We start from the raw sequence: 24,168 nt of genomic DNA on the forward strand, positions 1-24,168 counted from the left end.
CTCTTTGATTGGAAAATTCTGGGCAACTTGCACCAGCAACGGGCCATGCTTGTTTTTATCTATAATTCAGTAAACCGTTTCAATTTTATAATAGACTGAATTGCAGTTTTCAAATGGACTATCCTTAAACAGGCCTGTTAAATCCCATTGATAGTTTCTCTATGTCTTGCAGGAACCACAATTAATTTTTGAGTCTGCATTAGGAACGTTTCAGTCGAGATTTAAGTTCAACGCACCGATTCGCTTGGTTAATTAGCTCACATTCTCGTAACCTAACCTTCTCAGAGGAAGATGGGATCCCAACTGAGTATTTTTTTTAGTATTTCTGGCTTGGTACTTGAGAATTCGATTCTCACTTTTTTGTTGTATTTCTCCATAGCTTTCGTTGTCCATAATCATAGTGATTAATTTGAAAGGTTTAGAATTTAATTCTAATTTAGTCTTTGTAAACTTGGATAAGTTCCGCAAAAATGGCATTCGAACTGACCTTTGAGGGTTCCAGACTTGGTCCTGAGGTATGTCTTGCCAGTTATGGGATCCACATATATCTCCATCTCCTCCTCCATCTGTGCCTCCACTATTCTTCCACTCTTGGTCCGGATGTACACTTTCCCACTCACGGGGTCAGTGAACACAGATGACTGCTGCGCGCCTAGAACAACAACAGTCCATGACACCAACTGCTGGGGTTCGAATCCCGCCAGGACCAGTTTGTGTGATTTGAACATATCGATATAATTTTTTTTTTATATTTCTTTTAAATATATAGAGAAGATGTAGTTTTTCGTCCGACTGAATTATGATTGCCTAACATTGGCGAATATTCAAACAGAATTATGATTAGCAGCCACGCAGGGTCAACTCTTATTAGGCATTTCAACTCCCCCCCCCCCTACCCCGACCCCTCGTAAAATTTGTTGTTATTGGTTCTTCATTTCTTGGGAACACAAGGGAAAGCAATTATACTTGAAGCGGTTTGTATTGATACTTTTAAAACCAACATTTTGATTGAAATTCTGAAAATATATTATGACTTGACTCAACGAGTTCTCTTAAGGATCTATACCAACCGTTTCTGGGTGCCAAGTACTTCTTCCCCGTCTTGGGATCTGTGTACATGACCAGAGTGTCATCCACCTCACTCACAATCTTGCCACTCTTAGTCCTCAAGTAAGTCTTCCCAGTGTCCGGATCAGTCCACATCTCCAGAATCTGACCTAAAACAACGACAGATTAGGACAGCCGTGGCCGAGCGGATAAGACGCAATCGGTCCCACCTTGAGGAGGCGTATGACACTGGGACCCTTCCAACCGTGAACGATGCGGGATTCTTATTTAAAAAAAGGTGTTACGTCTTCGCCTCTCAATCGAAAGGTCGGATGTTCGAGGCCCGCCATGAGCCGTGCTCGTTGCTTGAGAATGAGGCAGAAAAAAGCAAAAAAAAAATACATTTAGTTCTTAAGAAGTGGCACATCAGCGGTTGTCGGTGAAGACCTGAACAGCTCAAATTTTGGACCTTTTCTTGGTGAAGAAATTGTCTTAATGACCCTCCTGATTGCCAAATATTGTTAAAACAATTTTTTCAAAACCGTCTAGACTATCTCACTAGTGATGGCTTTGTAAAAGTACTATAAAAGTTAACTTTAGTTAATCTAATAACCTCACTTTAAAGCAATTTATAACCTAGCTATGTCAAGGTCCGCGTCATGGTCAAATTCGCGACAAATTTCCAGAATTACACAATGGCGGCAATGTTAATTCCGCGACCAAAAATTCATAGTCTGGTCAGGGTTTTATAGTCGTAAGCAAAATCTGGAACTTCTGGAACTATCTTATTTGGGTCGCGGTAGTCTGAAAGTTAGTCGACTTAAATATTGTCCAGACTAAGACATTTGGATCTGAGAATTATATGCGGTGCTATTTTTAAAGTCTGTCGACACAAGTCGTGGAACCTCAACCTGAGAAACGTAATGAAATTGAATTGGCTCGCCAATCCGACAAACAAATGATTTCGCGTTTCAGCGAACTGCAGAAGATCTCTCAAATGGGTCTGCATAAAAGAAATTGTTTATTGAGGTCGAGGCATTTTTTCAATAACACTAACAAAACCGTCAACTTAGATTTGATAATTTTGTAGTTCGCAGCAACCAAAAAATACATTTGTTGATTTAAATAAATTCCAGTTGAAATCAGCATAAACAGCTCTTTCTTTTCATAATAAGCTTTGACCTTTTGACCGATAAAGATTACGTCACCAAAAAAATGTTCCGTCCAAAAATGAACTTCGTGTGCATTTTCTGAAACACACACCGAAACCAAATTTTGACCGAAACCAAGAAGCCAACTCCAAAAACTTAACTTCTGATTTGATTAACGTTATCCTAAAATAATATGACTTCCAGACCCGAACCCCCAGTTGGGGGCTGTTTTGGCTTCGCCCGAGTCAGAATAACCCTGCTGTCTATTAACTTGGTTATGATTCTGCTGGCAATTCCTGTATTTCTGCTGTCACTAATGGTTCTGTTGCGTCACGACGATCAGGTAAGAACTAATGATTCAAGTTATAATTTTTCAATTAAAAAAATATTTAAAACATGATTCTCGGTTTTTTATTACACTTTGCACGTATTCTTAGTGTTCTACCTTTTTGCAACGCGACAAACCTTTCATAGCTGAAAAAAAAATATTTACTTTTAACCAAATCTAAAATCAAAAAGCTCAAAATATTCCAAAAACTAATTTTTTTATAACCTTTCTGTATTCGAGTTTTTTTGCTGCAATTTGTTTTGTTCTGGGGCGACTTGGGTCCAGCACGGAGCTCTAAGATTGCTCATTATGATGTCTAACAGAGATACTTTTTTTATTACCTTGCACCATCTAAAGCAGATTAGACTTTTGTCCCAGGTCAAAGAGGGCTATCTGATTAAGAAAAACTATGCGACGTATGCGAGTGTGTTATTGGCCAGTTGCTCCATAGTCATGATCATGGCTGGCATCATTGGACAGGCGTCTATTTGGACAAACTTCACCAAAGGTATCAACGATCATTTACGCGATGATTTTGTAAATATCAGATTCAGAAATAACAAATTCGAGCTGGGATCTACGATTTTTTTGAGCACGTGAGGGGAAGATTTCATGTCTAAATTTCCTCTTTTTTCAAGAGGAAATTTTTCTCATCGGGAGTTAAATTTAATCACCGATGAGCCAAATAATTAGGTCGTTAAATGTTATTGCAGGGAATTTTTTAGACTTCCAACCCTTTGTTACTAATTTTTAAAATTAAATTCATAGTTCAGCCTGAAAGAACCCACAGCAAAATAATTCAAAGAAGAAAACCAGCAGACTTTTTTGTAAAGACAGAATTTTTAGTCGATTTTTGATCTGAAAAGGATGTCAATTGGATACATGGGAATTTCATTTCTCAGAACTCAGATTTCTTTCTTTTCAGGAACTGTTTTATACATGTGGGTGTCCTTGAGTTTCATCGCCATTCAACTTCTGGTGATCGGGTGTATCTTCGTCTGGAAAGACCACTTGTACCAGATGATCAAACTGGATCTGGATCAGAGTCTGGAGTTTTACAGAGACATGCCGATTGTGAGGGATCATTGGGATCATCTGCAAGAGAGTCTGCATTGTTGTGGCGATGAAGGACCTCATACTTGGCAGAAAGTGTTCTTTGCCGACGATGTCACGGTAAAATTGTTTAATACATATTTATGCAACGTTTCCTCAATTTTCCACGAGTTTCCCTGTTTTTGTTTTGAATGCAAATCTTGCAAAATTTGCATTCTAAGACCACTGGGGTTGAATTGAGTTTTTCTTTTTGTTTCGAATTTTTTTTCTAAGGATGCTGTAAGAATCACATGGACATAACTGAGATTTTTTGTCTTATACATAGTCTTCATTTTCAGGTCTAATTTTTCTCTTTTTTGAACTAAGTTCACCAACTCACAACTTTTTTAAACTTTTTTGAAAAGACAAAAAAATGAACCCATTGTTTGAGTTTTGAAAAAAAATTAGATAGCATGAATAATTGAGATATTTAGAGTTTTCCTATCTGATTAAATACATTTTGAGTTAATACTAATTTTATCGAATCAATTGGGTCTTTTTAGTTTCGCCGACTAACAGTGAAAGGGCTTGATTTCTGATTTTTTCCCAAATAGCGAATGCAAGTCAAACCAATTGAAAAACGCTTCTTTTTAATGACTTTTTTTCTAGAAAGTCGAGAGCCAGATCGGTGTTGCTCCAGCTTCATGCGCGTCGTTAGCAGACATGAAACCTATAGTTGTTCACACCTGCCCTGGCATATACGACAAAGACTTCAAACCCATAAACGAATCTTCACCCGAGCGCAAAACTGACCTCTCATCGGATTTGACCCCGACCAACTGTGTCAACTTGACCCTTGACCTCGTTGTGTTCGAAAAGGGGTGCGTGGAAGCGGTCACCGAGTATTTAGAGGGTCATATAAACTTAATTGCCTACGTGGGATTGGCTTATCTTTTGTCTGAAATGGTGGCTGCATTTTTGGCATTCAGATTGCGCCACCTAGCGGAGAAAGTTGGAATTATTGACTAACTATAATTAAGATGAAACTGACAATGAACATTAAAATCAATTGATACTCCTTAATCTATGAAACTATTGACGTGATATGTTTGTTGAATGTAAACATATTGAAACGAAAATATGATGGAAATCAATAGTAATATACATTTAAATTTGCGAAAACAAAAGTTTGCGAAAATAATGAAATTCTGATTATGATGATCGCTCTTACCATCGCCAGGTTCTGTTTCTAATTGTGAAATAAGAAAACAAATAAAATCATATCTGTCTCAAGCCAAACATCATTAGTTCACCTTATTCTTTTTAGATAGGAGACACTTGATTTTAGAAATCTGGTCGCTTAGTTTTTGCGGTATTAGCATTGGTAGATAAAAAATGCGAGTAACATTTTGCTATAGAAAACTGTCAACTTTCTTACCGTCGGCTGTTCGCACATAAGTAATTCCAGTCTCTGGATCCACAAACACTTCCATGCCAGGATTTCTTCTCTCCCCCAAGTACATTTTGCCAGTCACTGGGTCTACGTACATCTCCAGATGATCCCCCAGTTCTAAAAAAAACAGGATATTGTTGCGAATAACTTGAAAATTAGTTTGATGCAAAATATTGTTGCTAAATGTTTGCAGTTTTTTTTACTATGTAAACATAAAAATATATTTTGAAGCGTGTCAGGCTAGCAAGAGCGTATACCGAACTTGAACGCGTGATAGCAGCGCTGACGGGGAAAAACTTTAAATCATGACATAAGCCGAAGATTGCGAGGAGGCAGAAGGCAGGACGAGACGAAGAAAGAGAGAGAGGGAGAGAGAGAGGAGAAAGAAGAAAATATCTTATAAAATTGTTTAAGTGGGGGTTAACTAACTGGGGTTTGGAGAAAGGGCTTAATTTGGTTAACATGAAAATGTTGCCTTGTATATGAAAGTCATGCTTATCAAGATTGCTGTATTTAACTAGCATCAAGAAATTTAAACACAGATTTTTACCCGTTATTTCTTTCACAATCTTATTTACCTTAAGGCTCACACCACTTATGCAAACCAAAAATAGATTGCAAATTAAAATTGAACTGAAATTATAAAAATTAGGTTTTGATAGATGAAAATTTTAGAGCATTTTTTTTTTCAGTGCTAACAAAATTATCGAAGTTTTCGTTGATTGATTATGATTTAATGTTAATTATCTAAATCCATAAAACATTTCATCAATGTTTGACATCCCCTTAACGTCTCAAGCTCAAAGTGATTGGTAGCTTATAGATCCTAAGAACAAAACTGAAAAAAGGCTTGGATATTAGCGCTTTTTAGTACAAAACAGCTTTTTAGTACAAGGTCATTTAAATTTTCGTTTTTAATAAAACGAAGATAATTTTACATTAAAGGCAATAAAAAACATATCTTTAAACTAATTGCTATCTGATTCAATCAAAACAATCAAACTCTCCGGAGAAGGCGCCAGAAAAAAATTCTGGGAGGCAAAAACGCAGCAAAAACGCAACAAGGAATCAGCTATTTTAAAAAAAAGTCCTTGGGACTAAAGCAACAAACTCACTCAAAATTTAAATATAAGCTACAAATCTCTCAAACAAGTTTTCATAGTTAAGTAATGCAATTTTGTAAAACTATCTGTTTCAGAACTTTTATTCTTTGTCATTTTGCAATAAACGCCCAGGTTTGTTCAACTCGAAGTACCAATACAAAAGCATACATGACTTTTTTAACGATGGCGCGCACATTTTGCCGTTAAAAATTTTTGCACCTGCACAACCGTTTTTTTTCGGTAAAGTGAAAATGGCAGTAGATGCGGTTGTCGTTCAACCAAACATCGACCAACGTGTTTAGGATAGTCCGGAACTAATGCTTGAAATCCTTAATAAGTCAAGGATCCGCAATAACTATTTTAAATGTTTTTTCTCCTTCTTTACATTTTAGGAAAAAATCTTGTTAAAAATCAGTCGCATTGTGTTCGACGGTACACTACTTTTGAAAGTGTCGATATTGGCAATCAAATTTTAACACTCTAAAGCCTGATTGAGTCACGATGCAGAACTTGTAGTATTTTTTGGAAAAAATGATAAGTGAAATACTATCGAAATATTTTAAAGATTCAATGAGTAGGCTTTATGAGTAGGTTAAGCCAAACAACAAATTTTTTGGCCAACTTGTCGTTATAGTTTTGACTGAAAACTAACAAAAATTTAGGATAAGATTCTTAAACAAACTTCAAATCTAAAAACAGAGAAAATTAAAGGATATGAAGAGTCTAGGCTTTCACTCAACTAAGTCGTTGCAAAAAAAACTAACATCATTGGAACCACAGTTATTAGGTACATGATAACAGTTATGGCAAAAAAAAACAATTTTACCAGGCTGCAGATGAAATTACATATTAAAAATTAACTTTAAGAAATCAATAAAAAAAAGAAAGTGTTTTTTTTTAATCAAAATTTTCTTTAGATTTTAAAAAAGGGTTAAATTTTGGCTTCAAGAAAAAAAAACCTAGCAGAAAGTGTAAGATAAGGTGAAATTTTCATTATTTTATAAGATAATTTATTTGTAGGTTCAGAAATTTGATCTTGCAAATCAACTCCTTGAGAGAAAACAAAAATAGATTAGTTTTCTGGATACTGGAAGAACTTTTCTGAAACTGTTTTGAAGTCTAATTCACGGCTGCAAGCGCTGTACTATGATAAAACATCTGACCATTAAGAGTTTTCTTAGAGGTAATTATAACTGCGCAGCAAAAAAACTTCCCAATTTTTTCATCTTTGAGTACCTGGAAGAAAAACGCCAAAAACCTCAATGAACCAAATTTTTTTTTTGTTGAAATCCAAAGTTAAATTGATTAAAAAAATTTTCTAGATGTTTTTTGTGTGTCAATAGCTAAAAAAGAACAGATGGCAAGTCTCTATTTATTTTTGAACGATGTCTGAGCCGGTTTAAATAGCCCGTCATGCGTTAATATCATGAAGTATAACGCCCGTTAGTTAGTGCTAACAAAATTATCGAAGTTTTCGTTGATTGATTATGGTTTAATGTTAATTATCTAAATCCTTAAAACTTTTCATCAATGTTTGACATCCCCTTAACGTCTCAAGCTCAAAGTGATTGGTAGCTTATAGATCTTAAGAACAAAACTGAAAAAAAAAGCTTGGATATTAGCGCTTTTTGTACAAAACAGCTTTTTAGTACAGGGTCATTTAAATTTTCGTTTTTAATAAAACGAATATAATCTTACATTGAAGGCAATAAAAAACATATCTTTAAACTAATTGCTATCTGATTCAATCAAAACAATCAAACTCTCCGGAGATGGCGCCAGAGAAAAATTTTGGGAGGCAAAAACGCAGCAAAAACGCAACAAGGAATCAGCTATTTTAAAAAAAGTCCTTGGGACTAAAGCAACAAACTCACTCAAAATTTAAATATAAGCTACAAATCTCTCAAAGAAGTTTTCATAGTTTAGTAATGCAATTTTGTAAAACTATCTGTTTCAGAACTTTTATTCTTTGTCATTTTGCGATAAACGCCCAGGTTTGTTCAACACGAAGTACTAATACAAAAGCATACATGACTTTTTTAACGATGGCGCGCACCTTTTGCCGGTAAAAATCGGAAAACCGTTTTTTTCGGAAAAGTGAAAAAGGCAGTAGATGCGGTTGTCGTTCAACCAAACATCGACCAACGTGTTTAGGATAGTCCGGAACTAATGCTTGAAATCCTTGATAAGTCAAGGATCCGCAATAACTATTTTAAATATTTTTTCTCCTTCTTTACAGCTTAGGAAAAAATCTTGTTAAAAATCAGTCGCATTGTGTTCGACGGTATACTACTTTTGAAAGTGTCGATATTAGCAATCAAATTTTAACTCTCTAAAGCCTGATTGAGTCACGATGCAGAACTTGTATTTTTTGGAAAAAATGAAAATTGGAAATACTATCGAAAAATTTTAAAGATTTATGGAGTAGGCTTTATGAGTAGGTTAAACCAAAAAACAAATTTTTTGGCCAACTTGTCGTTATATTTTTGACTGAAAACTAACAAAAAAGTAGGACAAGATTCTTAAGCAAACTTCAAATCTAAAAACAGAGAACATTAAAGGATATGAAGAGTCTAGGCTTTCACTCAACTTAGTCGTTGCAAAAAAACTAACATCATTGGAACCACAGTTATTAGGTACAATATAACAGTTCTTGAAAAAAAAACAATTTTACCAGGCTGCAGACGAAATTACATATTAAAAATTAATTTTAAGAAATCAATTTAAAAAATAAATGTTTTTTTAATCAAAATTTTCTTTAGGTTTTAAAAAAGGATTAAATTTTGGCTTCAAGAAAAAAAAACCTAGCAGAAAGTGTAATATAAGGTGAAATGTTTCATTATTTTATAGGATCATTTATTTGTAGGTTCAGAAATTAGATCTTGCAAATCAAATCCTTGAGAGAAAATAAAAATAGATTAGTTTTCTGGATACTGGAAGAACTTTTCTGAAACTATTTTGAAGTCTAATTCACGGCTGCAAGCGCTGTACTATGATAAAACATCTGACCATTAAAAGTTTTCTTAGAGGTAATTATAACTGCGCAGCAAAAAAAAACTTCCCAGTTGTTCATCTTTGAGTACCTGGAAGAAAAACGTCAAAAACCTCAATGAACCAAGCCATTTTTCTGTTGAAATCCAAAGTTAAATTCATTAAAAAAATTTCTAGATGTTTTTGTGTGTCAATAGCTAAAAAAAGAACAGATGGCAAGTCTCTATTCATTTTTGAACGATGTCTGAGCCGGTTTAAATAGCCCGTCATGCGTTAAAATCATGAAGTATATCGCCAGCTAGTTAACCCAAATTGGTCAAATTGGCGATATTCAAAGCCTCATAACTTTTCGAAAACTTTTTCGGGACATTAGTTAACAACTTGTAGGTGAATTGAAACAGTTTGCTTAGACGAAAAGTCAAAAAGTCGATTACTGTTTGGTGAAAAATCACCCGAGGACAAATACTCTGTAATTTGCTGCCAAAGTCGGAATGGTTAAAATTTATTTCTGTTGAACATTTCTGAGCTGCAATCTCATTTTTTGTATTTTTTTGCGTGCGATGGCCTTTCTAAGTTAGCAGTTTTTGATGTCTGAAGTAAAATATAAGCAAAGATAGCCGGTTACATTAAAATTATTTTTCCAATAAGTGTCGTTTTTTTTCGGCTTGGTGTGATAAAGTAATCTGAGCGAAAAAGTAGAGCAGAAATATTTGCGTCAATCATTGTAAAATATGCAAATTGCAATACAATTTTTGAAGAAAAATAACAAAAAAAAATCGAAAAAAGTTTTCCCCAAGTTTTTGAAGTTTTTGATTCCTAAGATGAAGCTAAAAACTCTAAGCCAAAAAAAGAAGCCAAAGATGAAGCTAAAAACTAATTTCATTTGAGTAAAACTAAATTTTCAGGGCTTAAATTATGCATAAATAAGCTAATGTAATTTTGCTCAATCGCTCGAAATTAGACAAAAATCAAAAATTTCAAACCGGTTTTACTGGACACCGGGCAAACTCTTTTGAAAGTTTTGAAATCGTCGAATTCACGAGTGAAAGGGCTCCAGTATGATAAATCACTCAACCAGTCGGATGACAGCTGATTTTGCGAGGAAAACAAAAATGCCTGCTCGCCTGCTTCATTCGCTCGAATTAAGACAAAAAATCAAAACTTTCAAACCGGTTTTTCGTGACACTGGGAAAGTTTTTTGGAATTATTTTGATGTGATTCGAATCACGACTGAAAGGTCTTTAATATGATATATCACTCAAGCCAGTCCGATCGTTATTTGTGGTACCCGATTTTGCGTGAAAAACAAAAGGCAAAAAAACTAAAACACACCCGAAAACAAAGATCCTCCCCATTTTCAATGGTCGGAACAATTGGGATATGATAAAATAGTACCAAAGGCGCATGCTTTAGCTGACAAGTGTGATGAATTCTTGAAGTGGTTTCAACCACCCTTCAATTACAACCTCAATTCAGCTGCTGATAATGATTATCCGCGCTTTGCCGATTAACTTATTAGAAATCACGCCAAAAAATATCCCATACCCTGAAGTTTTTCTGCAAATAGAAATTTATTACAACAAAGAAGCGAGTTACGCTTTCACTGAAGAACATCATTTGAAATTAAAAATTGAACGCAAGAAAAGAAAACCTAAACTCGCTCCTTGCAATGAATTTCCGAACTTCATAACTAACTATCAAGCTTTTCTTAGTCAAAAACTAGATGATTTTATTTTCAAGAAGTGGCTAATATTAATCAGAAGCTTAAGTTCAAGAGAGATTTCTGACCTCTGAGGTTTCCGGATTTGGTCTTCAAATAAGTTTTGCCATCTTCGCCGACAACAACTTCCAGGACCTCCCCGTCCCTCGTGCGAACATATGTCTTCCCCGTCAGAGGATCCGTGAACATCTCAAGGCCAGGATCTGAACAGAAACCAGATATTGTATTTCGTATGTTGCAAAATGTAACTACAATTACGCTTGCAATATGAAAAAAATTTACAGTTCACTGAAATATCAAAGTTATTCTTATTGTTTTTGATTACTCAAATGATTGCTCAAAAGAATGTTAGAAAAGCTACCCATCAAAAAAATGTTTGAATACTGATTTAAAGCTGAAAGTATAAAAGCGCATACAAGCACAAATTTGGTCAAGATAATTTTCTGGCGTTCAAACGACCAAAAAATCATCAAACAATTATAAAATATGTGAAAATACAAAGAGTACCTTTCGTCTGTTTGAGGAATTTTTTTCCTGTCACTGGGTCTGTGACGAACTCCATGTCGTCTGGTAGTTCTAAAAATACAAATAATTTTCAAAAAACAGCGAGTTAACTGTTTGCGTAGACGGTAGGCTGACTTTTTATAAACACTTGATATTTATATTGACAAATTCGGTTTTAAACTGAAAAACGTCATTAGAATTTTAGGTGCTTTCTTTCTTTCAAAATTCTCCGACTAATTATTCAAAATCACCAAGCATGCTGCCATCGTCACAAAAACAAAAATTTGATTTTGCCTCATGATAATTATAATTTGAGCAAGTATTAAGTACCATCTATTCGACGAAGCTGAGTTTTTATGTGTTAATGTATACAGTTCTACTCTAGCTAGAAATATTCACTCACCTCTGAGTCTGCCAGATTTAGTTTTAAGAAACATCTTTCCAGTTGTAGGATCAGTGTAGATCTCAAGAATCTCTCCTGAAAAAATAGCATGATGAAAAGTGATCTTGATGTTCACAAATGTTTCTAGTGTAATTTTCAAATTTGTAATCAATTACAGCTTTTTATTTGCAATCCATTAAAAAACCATTACCGATGAAAACAAGTTTTCTTTGAACAATTGTATATATTAATTTTAAAATAGATACTAGTTTTGAAGGAGAGGGCGCGCCAAAATAACGCAATTACTTGGCCACAATTTTCTAAAAAGTTCCAAAAACGACAACTTTGACGTGTGTGTTCATAAATTTTAGTCAAAATAGGTTATTTATAGTGTTCTGGGAGCGCTGGGAAAATCAATTTGATCCAATTATAAAAGGGCCGGTAATATTTTGGTACATTTTTTGAAAATCCCCCACCCCTGAGAAATTCCTACACGCCCTCCTGGATCACCAAGTATTATAAGTTGAGAAGCAATTGAAATGGAGAAAACAATTCGAGTAACCGTCCTAAATGTTGTTCTTTTTTTCTTCTGGTAATTAACAATCTGTTTAGGAAAGTAAGACACAATTTTTTTATCAATTGATACCAAACATGATTATACAAATTATCAGTTAACAGAACAAGGCCGAACCAAAAACAAAATCGTATTTATACAGCTACATAATAGTTTCTTTAGAAAAAAAGCTGTAAAAACTGTAAGCTGCGAGCATATTGTACTGAAAAAGCCTTTAACACATAAACAAGAAAAATATAGACAAGACTGCTCGTATCAGGGCCCTAAATGTTCAGACTGCCTCTTAAAGCCTATGGAGCAGTAATAACATGGAAAAATTGAATGTAATAAAAAAATGAATTTTATTTTTTTAATTTGGAGATTTTGTGTGAAATTCGTTCCCCCACACGCCATATAAAACACAAAGTGATAGATTTCGCTCCTAGTAACAAATCAGTTATGGTAAAAAGCTTTTTTTTTTCAACCAATTTGGAACAATTTTTGAGACTGATTAAATCTCCGATTACGTATTAATTGCGCGAATTATATCGCGCGCTAATTGTCCCAAATTGGCCATAATGGCAATATTTAAACCCCCATAACTTTACGAAAAATGATCACAGGTGAAATATCTTTTCAAATTTGAGCTCAAGATGACAATGTTTTTGACGGCTGATGTAAAAAAAGTTCCGTCAAAAAAGCTTAGTTAAAAAGTCGAAATTTGTCCCACCCCGAGCATAAATATTCCATTACTTTCGTGACGAAAGTCGGAACAATCAGAAATTAATCTGATTACTTTACAATTCTTACCTAGAAGATAAAAATGAGGCAGTCCTTAAAGTAATCTTCAAATTCTTTTTTAAGCCTTTAAAAGTTAGCTTGATAAACTGCTATGCGCTTTTGAAAACATATAGAACCAGGTGAAAAGTTTCCCCCCTAAATCATTTCGAAGGGGAGAGAGTTCACTTGGTCAGAAGTAATATTTTCAGCCAATCAGATTTGAGCAACGTACATGCGGGCCTTACTGCTTGAATTTTCCCTTTAATTTAAGTTGAGAGATTGTTTATTGGCCTGTTAAGGGGGAAAATTTCTCATTTGGGCCAACATATTAGCTAAATTTTGTTTCAGTGATCTACATACACTTCGATTTGAATCTTTAGTTTATTATGAGTATTATTTTTCTTCTTTTAATAGCCTTTTTCACTCTTTGCCACTCCGCAACATTAATTTTTTTCTTTGCACTCCACGTTTTTTTTTCGGGGTTTTTCAGTAGTCCGGAAAACTATGTTCAAAAACGAACACTGACCGTCCTTGGTGCGAATGAACTGTTTTCCAGTCTCCGGATCTGTCCAAATCTCAAACATGTCTCCTCCATCCCCCTCCTTTCCCTTGTGCTTCCCAATGAACATCTTCCCAGTCACTGGATCAGTGTACATCTGCAATTCACCCGGCAACTCTGGAAACAGACAAAAAACAATGAAATTTTATGCCTGAAAAACGCTCTTGAAAACTTCCTTTAGTAATATAAATAAATTTGTTTTTAAAAAAGGTAACAATATCTGCATGTCATTCGGCAATGCTGGAAACAGACAAAAAAAACTAAAACTTGATGCTTGAAAAACGCGCTTTATAGTAATATAAATAAATTTGTTTTAGGAAAAAGGAGACAATTTGTTTATACTTTACAAAACTTATCCGAAAAAATTCTGTCTTGGAAGTGCACCATAATGAAGACGACAAAAATGAAACTTAACTGATGACAAATCTTATACATGAAGACATTATTGTACCAAACGCACATGGCTTCATATATCATCCAAATTGGGTTGTGGAAATTTCGTTGATTGTGTCATAACTTGAGTTTCAGACAAGGCGATACAAGGGGACGATAACTGAATACGCCAATCCGACATTTAAAAAAAAACTTTTGATGCTACCGATGATAACAATGATTAACGTAAGGTGTTATGAAACTCATTTGAAAACTAGCCGTTATCGACTCCCATGAAACAAAGTTTTGCCAAAAAAAGAGAAAGACTTCTAAAATTATTTCTTAGATTTTATCAACTCGCCTCGTAGCTTTCCAGACTTGGTTTTGATGTATGTTTTTCCATCCTCCCCTACCACAATCTCCAGTATCTCGCCATCTTCTGTCCTGATGTACTGTTTGCCAGTCACCGGGTCAGTGAAGATCTCGTAATTCGGCTCATCTGCAGAAATCAAACAAATCAAAATAACTTGACTTTTAAAAAGTAAATTATAGTTAAAATCAAAATAAAACTAGGAAAACTGGTTGCTGTGTAGGTATCACAGAAAGTTCTGACCATATTCTTGAAAAGTTACAATAAAATTTCATTTTGTTAAGCAAATTTCAACTTTTTTTGAAGAAAGGATCTGAATGAAAGGCTAGATTTTAGACATTTTCGTCATTTTCGACATTCATTGTAAAAAAGGCTTATTGGAAACAGTTTTTTGAAAAAATGACCATTAAAAAATCAGAAATCAAAAAAAAACTTTTTTCATTTTTTTGCAGAAATTTTTTTGAATTTTTGAAGTTTTTTATTTGCAACATGGCGCTACAAAAACTTTGAAAAATTATTCTACTAGATTTTTCAAGGCTTGAACAAAAAGTTCATGGATTAATTATTGCTAATCTGCGAGTATTCTTCTATAACAGGCCTGCTCAATTGCTGTACTTGCTCGAAATTAGATCAAAAATCAAAAGCTTCAAACGGTTTTCGTTTTTTTCCACTCTGGAAACTTTTTGGAGATTTTTTATGTTGTTCCAATCACGACTGGAAAGGTTTTAATTTAATATATTACTCAACCAAATCCAATGAATATTTACGTTGCCTGGCTTAGCCTGGAAAACAAAAATAAAAGAAGAATGAAGACAGCCGGTTACTGTGCAAGTAGCACAGATTGATCCGAACATAGTCTAAAAAAATTGTTTTTCAAATTATAGTCGTTTTCTTTTTCTGCGTGATGTGATAATAAGAACAGAACGAGAACTTAGAGTTTAGGAGTAAGCGACCCTCATACTAAAATAGGCAAGAAGTGTAGAAAAATGACTAAGAAAATATCAAAAAAATTACAAACAAAAAATACAAAAAAGTTCAGATTCCAAAACAAGTTACGTAGCATTATGCATTGTTAAATTACTTTAAGTTGTGGGTATGGAATGTAAAAGGTAAAATTTGTTTTGCTCAAAGAAAAATTTTCTCAAAATCACAACTCGTGGATTCATGTGTTCTTAACTTTTTAGCTTGAGTGAATTCAGTGAAAGATATGTGTATTTGTAAAATTGATTTCAAATTCCTATTTCCTTCAATGGACATGAACAAAACTACGCAACCTTTTTTTTTTTTACTCCTAAGTTTTCGAGGTTTTTCATTTCCAAATAATGCTAAAATTTCCAAAACCAACTTTACTTGAGTAAAACTAAATTAAGCAAAAATATGCTATTGTGAGCATGCCATTTTAAATTATTGCTATGTTTTTTAAAATACGGGGCAACCTTTTTGAAAATGTTCTAATGTTGTTCAAATTACGACTGAAAGGGCTTCAAAATGATATATCACTCGAATCATTACCACAACTATTTGTGGTGCATGATTTTGCGTGGAAAACAAAAAAAAAAGAAAAAAGAAAAAACTAAAACACACCCGAATACAACGTTCCTCCGCATTTTTCAAATAGTCGGAACAAAAACTAAAACACAGCCCATTGGTCGAACTTTTCAATAGTCAAAACAATAAAAACTATATATTTTGATTACTGAAACACCATTAAACAAGCCAGTTTGACAAAAAAAAATTGAATTCTGCGTTTGGATTTTTATCTGCGATCGATTGAGACAAAATAACTATTTATCTTTTGATGCGAAAATTTTATCGGTGAGAAAATATATGGAAGCTTGATACCGCACTTTTTCAAGCAACTAACGCAACTCTTTAACCATATCCCATTTTGCAAAAGGGGGGATATTCGTTACTATGTATAAAACTCTGATATGCTTTACCGTTGATTTATTTCTTCATGGGGGATATTCTTTACAAGGTACCCGAGGGAGGATACAATTAAAGAGATCCTAACTAACCTTTTGGCTTGCTTCCGATGTACATTTTGCCCGTTGTTGGATCAGTGTACAACTCCATTCCAGGTGGCAGCTCCTTCAGATTTCCACTGGCTGTTCGCATGTACACTTTGCCAGTTTTGGGATCTGTCACTATTTCCAGTACTTGGCCGTCTTTCGTCCTGATGAACATCTTGCCAGTCACTGGGTCTGTGAACACTTCCATGCCGGGGTCTGAAACAAATCGACATTTTGCATCAATTAGGCGAGCAATAACTAAATAGAGAATATCATTGTATGTTGATCTTTGAGACCATTCTGAGAATGGTTCTTAAACTTAAGACGCCATTTCTTTCTTGTTTTTTAAGACCTTAGACCTTTAAAAAAACAACCATGAATATTTAAAGCGTTGCATTTCAGAAAATTGCAAGAAAAAATTTTTCAGTTTGCTTTTTGGTTCAGAAGAAGAAAATTTTACCTTTTTTCTCTCCAAGGTACATTTTTCCAGTGATCGGATCCGTAAAGACGTCCAGACTTCCAGGCACTTCAATCAATTTTCCAGACTTGGTCCGGAACATCAACTTTCCGGTCCTCGGATCTTTGAACACTTCAATCCTCTCGCCTGTTTCTGTCACCACGTACATTTTTCCATCCTTGTCGACAAAAATTTCCAACTTCGGGATTTCTTTCCGTTTCCGACGTTGTTTCATCTCGCCAGTTGTGGGGTCAATATACCATTCGAGTTCATCCGCACCGCCCATCAAGTCGGCTAGTTTTGTACCCCAGAGCCGAGCGGCAACTTTGGCGTCCAGGCCAAGACTGTCGCCGCCGAAGAGTTGCGAGAGCACTGCTGCCGCGATCAGCGCTGCTCGTCGGTAGAGACCTTTCTTTCCTAAAATGGAAGAAAAATTCTAAAAAACCCTATAGCTTATAAAATGAGCATTGATTCATACGATTTATGCCTTATACTTATAAAAAAACTACCGAAGATGATCTATGTCTATAAAGAACCAACTTTAAATAAGCTCTGTACCTTCTAGATTTTTCTAGATTGTACACTGAATCTAAAATGATAACTGTAAAAGTGCGGCAAGCAACGATACTAATAATCAGAACATGATGTTTTCTAGTCGTGATGGCGTGATCATTTTTAACCTGCCGATGTTTTCGTTTTCGGGGTTTTTAGGTTCTTTTCAGTTCTTTCTCTCATTTTCACATTTGATTTGGACCAAATGCTCCCGTCATTATTTTTATTCCCCCCTTTCCAATCACGTGATCTGTTGTTTTGTTTCCGTCGAAAGTCTTCGCGTGAAACAGAAATTGACGATCGCTTCAAAACTCGACTTTTTTGAGCTTCTTTTTGAGTTGTTTTCGACTCCGGTTTCGATTCATCACCTACATTTTCTGCTTTATCATTTTGTGTTAACAAATCAGTCGACTCATTTTTAACTTCTGTAACTTCAGAAGATTTCTCTGCTTTTTGACCGTCGTCCAGTTGAGACGTATTAGAGTCTGTGTTTTGATTGGCTGAATTTTCGGGCTCTTTCAATTGGTCAAAAGATTCGACGTGGTTGTTTGAAACTGAATCGACTACAGATAGGTTTGATGCCGTTGCATCGATTTTCGATGAACTTTGGTCGACCTTTGAAATGCTAATTTCTGGGAGTTTCAAGGTCGACATTCGACGTTTGGCGTTTTTTTCTGGATCCGAAATAACAACCATGCTTGTTCGACATAACTCGTAGTAAGTGTCGAGGAACTGTTGATTTTGGGGACTTGTTTTGAGGATGTCAATAAACGCGGGACATTGTAGAGAGTAGTACACAAAACGGTGATTAGACATTCCTCTTGCAAGCACTAACAGAAGAAATCATTAAAAAAAAAACATTTTTTTTTCAAAAATGTGTCCAATGTGATGATACGAACACTAGTCTGATTTGATTTTACCTTTGGAAAGAACGGCAATATCATCCCAAGAAAACCGGCCGTCGCTGACTTTAACACAATATTGAATTAAGAGCAGATTTATTGATTACAAGTAGAGAAGAGAAATAGAGTATTGTAATTTAAAGTGTCAAAAAGTTGGAAAATTTTTCTCGATAAAACGGTATCGAGAAAAAATTGTAAACATTATCTTATGGATTTCAATTTTCGCTTCGTCCTTTTGGCGAAATAATCGGATCAGAATTGCGGATCATTCTAACTATGCCCTCTTACAAAAGTGGGTAGAACTTTTAACATATTAGCTGTTGAATATGACCTTTATAGAGGTGCAGTATCATTGCTAACAAGGAATTATAAGGAACATGTAATAGTAAAAGATAGCCACAACAGGATTAGCAGGTTGTTATTTTACTGACCTCTGAGTTTTTTGAGGAGATTTTGGCTGAGAAGACTGCTGAAGAGTGTCTTCATGTTCTCAATCACTGAAAAAGACTCATTTTTTTCTACCTGTGAGTCCGAAAATAAAGCTGAAAAACTTTCTTCGTTAACCTTGTTTTTAATGGTAAAAAGATCTAAACAACCAATTTACCGGCCTTCTTCTGACGTGATTTTTGGGGGGGGGGGGGGGGGTTGGGGTTTTTCTTTGATTTAAGTTGGAGGTTTCAGTCAATCCGAATAGCCACTCTAAGCTTGTTTTAATCCAAATTTAATAGTGGGCGGGCGTAAAGATGATAGAAAACTGACATCTTTCTTTCATTTCCAGCTCGTGTCCGACATTGAGTAGTTCGTCCTTGAACTTGACGAAAGCTCCCTTCTCGCCAGCCGCATCTAAAAGCACGAACAAGACAACTCGTATCAGGGGAAGCCCTGAAGGATCCGACTGCCTTTTAACTGCTTCTTAACTTTGCCCTTATACGAGCAGTCTTGTTCCAATTTGAGTTATAGTCGTCAAAGTAGTCCCAAATTTGAACCATTATAACTTAGTGAAAAATTATCACAGTTGAAACCTCTTTCTATTGAACAATTAGAAAGAAATATGTTCAAACAAAAGTATCTTTGAGATAATGTACAGAAATTCAGTCAGAAATGCATAGTGTAAAAGTTGAAAATTTGACTGAATAAAAAAATCACCTCGAGCACATAAATATTCCGCGTTTTTTTAACCAAACATGGTGTTTGTTTTCGGAACGAGCTTCCCGTTCAATTTTTCGAATCTTGCCGCCCAAGTACCCTAAGAAATTTAGGGTTTGTTGACCAAAAAAGGATGGGGCAAAGAAGTACTAGAGGGGGACGCTTTTACTTGGGTTGGTTACGGTACGAACCTTCTCCCTAAATCTTCTTCTCAACAGACAAAAGAGCCTTACAGAAATTAAAATTATACGAACACACTTATTATAATTGAGAAATTATCTTAAGAGCTTCCTTAATTATGAGTTACTCACCCTTGAAAACGGATTTGTTCTTCTGTAACATTGGGTTCGTTTTCTTCTTTATGACTTTGGGCGCCTTCATTGCAGAGTTCACTGAGCCCCCAACTTCCGCCGCAGTCTCCGCCAGACCCGCTGGAAACAAAAAGAACAACACTATCCAGTTGATGTGTAAGCAGCACAACGTGTTCCGGCCACGGTAATTTATACAAAAAACAAAAATTAATACAAACCGGTAATTTATACAAAAAGTTTTAACAGGGGCGGATCTAGGATTTTTTTTCGAGGGGCCGGATTTAAAAAAAAAAAATTTGGAAAATTTGGCAACCTTTTTTTTAAGTCGATCAATTTGAGTTTCCCAGAACACTAGCAGACCTTATTTTGAGACAAAATTTTTTGCGCCGCAGATAATGTTCACAAAACATTAAAAAAAAACGTTTTTGGGCACTTTTTGAAAAATTTTGGCTAATAAAACCATGTTTTTTTGGCGCGCGATCCCTCTCAAAATTAGTATATATTGGTGCCAAAGGCGCTTTCAGTAAAACTTTAGGGTCGGTCAGCCAAAAGTGGATTTCTTAAAAAGTACCAAACTAAAGGTGGGACCCTTTAGTTCGGCAGGGGGTCGAATCCCTGAGGAAAAGAAAGCGTCCCCCCCCCTAAATCCGCCCCAAGTTTTTTGAGGTATCTCATCTGCTTGCAGAGCGGTGGTCGATTTTTGATAAAATTTAGTTATTCTTCTATTTCTAGAACTCGTTCGTCGATTAAGTATCTAAGTAGATATTTTTATACATTCATTTCTAAAAATTTTTATGAGAATTAATAATCTGGCGGTCCGAATCAATTCTTCGAATCATGATTTAAAGGGTTTGAATCACTCGACCCAGTCTAAACAAAGAAAAGAAAAACTAAAACACATTCAAATACAAAGTTCCGCCCCTTTTTCAATGGTCGGAACAATTATCATTTCAGTTTGTTCGGATACAATATTTTTTTAGATTATTTTAAGTTTTGATGTTAACTTGAGAGGGGCTTATTAAAGTTCACCATTTGACGCCGTGATAGAAAACGACTACCTTCTTTTTTTGAATTTAGGAGACGATGATCTGTCACGAAAATTAATCTTTAAAAATAAAAAATGAACAAAAATCTCACTCACGCATTCCGGCGAACATGTCGACAGTTTTGTTGCCAACTGCGGGAGCCGAACCAGTGCCACTGGTCTCTGATTGGCCCGCTTCGGACAACTTCTTTTTGGGTTTATCCTGGGCTATCTTTTGTCTCTTTTTCATCACTGCTTCCTTAGCCGCCTGCTCTTTAGCCTCTCTTTCCCATTCTTGTTTCATTGCCTCTTCTTCGGCTAGTTTCTTCTCTTCGGCTAATTTAGCCTCTTTTGCCAATCTATCCGAAAAGTATTATACTTTTACTGAAGACTTGATGATTTTATTCGGCTAATTTTTTTCTTCGGCTAATTTAGCCTATTTTGCCAATCTATCCGAAAAGTATTATGTTTTTACTAAAGACTTGATGATTTTATTCGGCTAATTTTTTTCTTCGGCTAATTTAGCCTATTTTGCCAATCTATCCGAAAAGTATTATGTTTTTAGTAAAAACTTAATGATTTTATTCGGCTAAGTTTTTTCTTCGGCTAATTTAGCTTCTTTTGCCAATCTACCCGAAAAGTTTTATGCTTTCACTTAAATCAGACTTAATGATTTTATTCGGCTAGTTTCCTTTCTTCGGCTAATTTAGCTTCTTTTGCCAATCTATCCAAAAAATATTATGCTTTTACTTAATACTTAATGATTTTACTCGGCTAGTTTCCTTTCTTCGGCTAATTTAGCTTCTTTTGCCAATCTACCCGAAAAATTTTATGCTTTCACTTAAATCAGACTTAATGATTTTATTCGGCTAGTTTTGTCTCTTCGGTTAAATTAACTTCTTTTGCCAATCTATCCGAAAAATTTTATGCTTTCACTTAATTCAGACTTAATAAATTTTTTCGGCTTATTTCTTGTCTTCAACTAGTTTTGATTTTTTTGCCAATCTACTACATTCTAGGTTTTCAGTTAGGATTAAATGAAACAGGTTGTCGTTGGACCAAACCTCCCAATCAGATTCTGAATCCCTCAAAACTAACAAAAAACCCAAATTTCCCCTCTCAAAAATTGTAGTAACTTTATCCGGTCATGCTAAATATCAAAGTTTTAAAAGAAACTTGTGAGAACCCTATGAGCCGTTACATTTATTTTGTAATAGTTTTAAAGGAATTTTATCAGAAAACGAATTGAGATGTATGATTTTTATAAAAGATGAATTAAGACTTAATGATTTTATTCGGCTAGTTTTGTCTCTTCGGTTAAATTAACTTCTTTTGCCAATCTATCCGAAAAATTTTATGCTTTCACTCCTTGCCAATCTATCCGAAAAGTATTATGTTTTTACTAAAGACTTGATGATTTCTTTTACCAATCTATCCGAAAACAATTATGCTTTTACTAAAAATTAAATGATTTTATTCTGCTAGTTTCCTTTCTTCGGCTAATTTAGCTTCTTTTGCCAATCTACCCGAAAAATTTTATGCTTTCACTTAAATCAGACTTAATGATTTTATTCGGCTAGTTTTTTCTCTTTGGTTAAATTAACTTCTTTTGCCAATCTATCCGAAAAATTTTATGCTTTCACTTAATTCAGACTTAATAAATTTTTTCGGCTTATTTCTTGTCTTCAACTAGTTTTGATTTTTTTGCCAATCTACTACATTCTAGGTTTTCAGTTAGGATTAAATGAAACAGGTTGTCGTTAGACCAAAACTCCCAATTAGATTCTGAATCCCTCAAAACTAACAAAAAACCCAAAATTCCCCTCTCAAAAATTGTAGTAACTTTATCCGGTCATGCTAAAATTCAAAGTTTTAAAAGAAACTTGTGAGAACCCTATGAGCCGTTAAATTTATTTTGTAATAGTTTTAAAGGAATTTTATCAGAAAACGAATTGAGATGTATGATTTTTATAAAAGATGAATTAAGATAAAAGATTCCTATTAGAAAATGAATTAGGATGTAAGATTCTTATAAAAAAAACATGAATTAGGACGTAAACTTTTCATAAAAACTGAATTAAAATCTAAAATTCTTAAAAGAAAATGATTTCGGATGTAAGATTTTTATAAGAAAAAAGGAATTAATTTGTAAAAATTTAATTTAAAAAGGAATTAAGAAGTAAGATTCTTATAAAATTTCCATTAAGACGTAAGATTTGCATTAGAAAATATCTTAACATGTAAATTTCCTGAAAGAAAAACAATTAAAATGCAAAATTTTATTAAAAATATAAATTAAGATGTACGATTTTTATAAAATATGAAGTAAGACGTAAGATTCTTGTCAGAAAAAAAGGTTTAAAGATTCTATAAGAAATTTTAGGTTAGGAAGTAGAATTCTTATAAACATGAATTGAGACGGGAATTTTTTATTAAAAAAGAATTACAAAAAAAATTATTAAAAAAGATGTAAATTTTTTATAAAAAAATGAATCAGTAAAATTCTTATAATAAAAAGTAATTAAGTTGTGAGATGCTTATAAAAAATAATTAGGACATAAGATCCATAAAAAATGAATTAAGATGTACGATTCTTATAAGACTTGATGTAAGATGTAAGTTTTTATAAAAGCAAATCTAAATTAAAATGTAAAAATCTTATCAAAAAATGAATTAAGTTCTAAGTTTCTTATAAAATCTAATTTAAGACTAAAATTCTTTAAAAATTTAAAACAGGATGTAAGATTTTTATGAAACATGTATTAAGATATAAAATTATTATAAGAAAATGAATAAAGGTGTAAGATTTTTACAAGAAAGTTTGAATTAAGATATAAGATTCTAAAAAGAAAATGTTAGATTCTTATTTAAAAAATTATATTCGTGTGTAAGAAACTCCAAATGAGGCGTACAATTAAATGTAGTTAGACGAATTTCGTGATTGCTGGTGACTTTCAAAATGTCAGACCGAATCTCTCGCCTCGTCGCTCAACTACAAACTATTCATTTAATCAAAGGGAAATTTTAAAAAAACATATGTTATAAGTGTTTATTTCGGGAAAAACTTTAGCCTGGTTATAACTTGCTGATTACAGAGGAGAAGCATTGCGGGCATCGTTCGCTTCTATGCAAATTTATCTTATCTTATCAAAAGCAAGAACTATTGTGTACAGAACTCCTACCGTTCTTCCTCTTGCTGCTTTCTGAAACAAAAAGCAATTTTTAGAAATTTTGAAAACTTGGTCCTTGAAAACAGTTAACAATTTGGGAAGCCAATTACTACTACCCAGTATGACATAAGCTGCATGCAATTTGCATACAATTTTTTATGCATTCTGCATTCATTTAAAAACTGTGAGAAATTTCTCTGACCGCTTTTCCCCATATTATTGAATTTTAAGATTGGTATTTTCCCACAA

General features: G+C 34.2%; 2 protein-coding genes across 2 annotated transcripts in view; one reads left to right on the plus strand and one right to left on the minus strand.

Moving 5' to 3' along the window:
* Positions 1-487: 487 nt before the first annotated feature.
* The window catches only part of LOC134839592 (uncharacterized), a gene marked incomplete at its 3' end in the record, with an annotated part of 30,764 nt that continues 7,083 nt past the window's right edge, over positions 488-24,168 (minus strand). The window contains 15 exon segments of the mRNA XM_063855196.1: positions 488-652; positions 1,071-1,217; positions 4,997-5,128; positions 10,894-11,028; positions 11,333-11,401; positions 11,733-11,807; positions 13,571-13,720; positions 14,337-14,474; positions 16,364-16,573; positions 16,818-17,231; positions 18,700-18,765; positions 19,028-19,111; positions 19,726-19,845; positions 20,867-21,108; positions 23,932-23,952. Of these exon segments, the coding sequence (XP_063711266.1) occupies positions 488-652; positions 1,071-1,217; positions 4,997-5,128; positions 10,894-11,028; positions 11,333-11,401; positions 11,733-11,807; positions 13,571-13,720; positions 14,337-14,474; positions 16,364-16,573; positions 16,818-17,231; positions 18,700-18,765; positions 19,028-19,111; positions 19,726-19,845; positions 20,867-21,108; positions 23,932-23,952 (2,168 nt within the window).
* LOC134840493 (leukocyte antigen CD37-like) lies at positions 2,256-4,673 on the plus strand. The gene is made up of 4 exons (XM_063856328.1): positions 2,256-2,541; positions 2,905-3,034; positions 3,452-3,699; positions 4,228-4,673. Exons 1-4 carry the CDS (start codon positions 2,392-2,394, stop codon positions 4,585-4,587), a joined length of 888 nt encoding a protein of 295 aa, XP_063712398.1. The 5' UTR covers positions 2,256-2,391; the 3' UTR covers positions 4,588-4,673.

Source organism: Symsagittifera roscoffensis, chromosome 2, assembly GCF_963678635.1.
Source record: "Symsagittifera roscoffensis chromosome 2, txSymRosc1.1, whole genome shotgun sequence".
NCBI classification, from domain to species: Eukaryota; Metazoa; Xenacoelomorpha; order Acoela; family Convolutidae; genus Symsagittifera; species Symsagittifera roscoffensis.

Bases quoted from the DNA above. Each gene is read 5' to 3' on its own strand.
- LOC134840493 (XM_063856328.1), top strand. From the start codon at position 2,392: ATGACTTCCAGACCCGAACCCCCAGTTGGGGGCTGTTTTGGCTTCGCC. The intron at 2,542-2,904 runs GTAAGAACTAAT...CTTTTGTCCCAG, and splicing joins TGTTGCGTCACGACGATCAG to GTCAAAGAGGGCTATCTGAT. The intron at 3,035-3,451 runs GTATCAACGATC...CTTTCTTTTCAG, and splicing joins TTGGACAAACTTCACCAAAG to GAACTGTTTTATACATGTGG.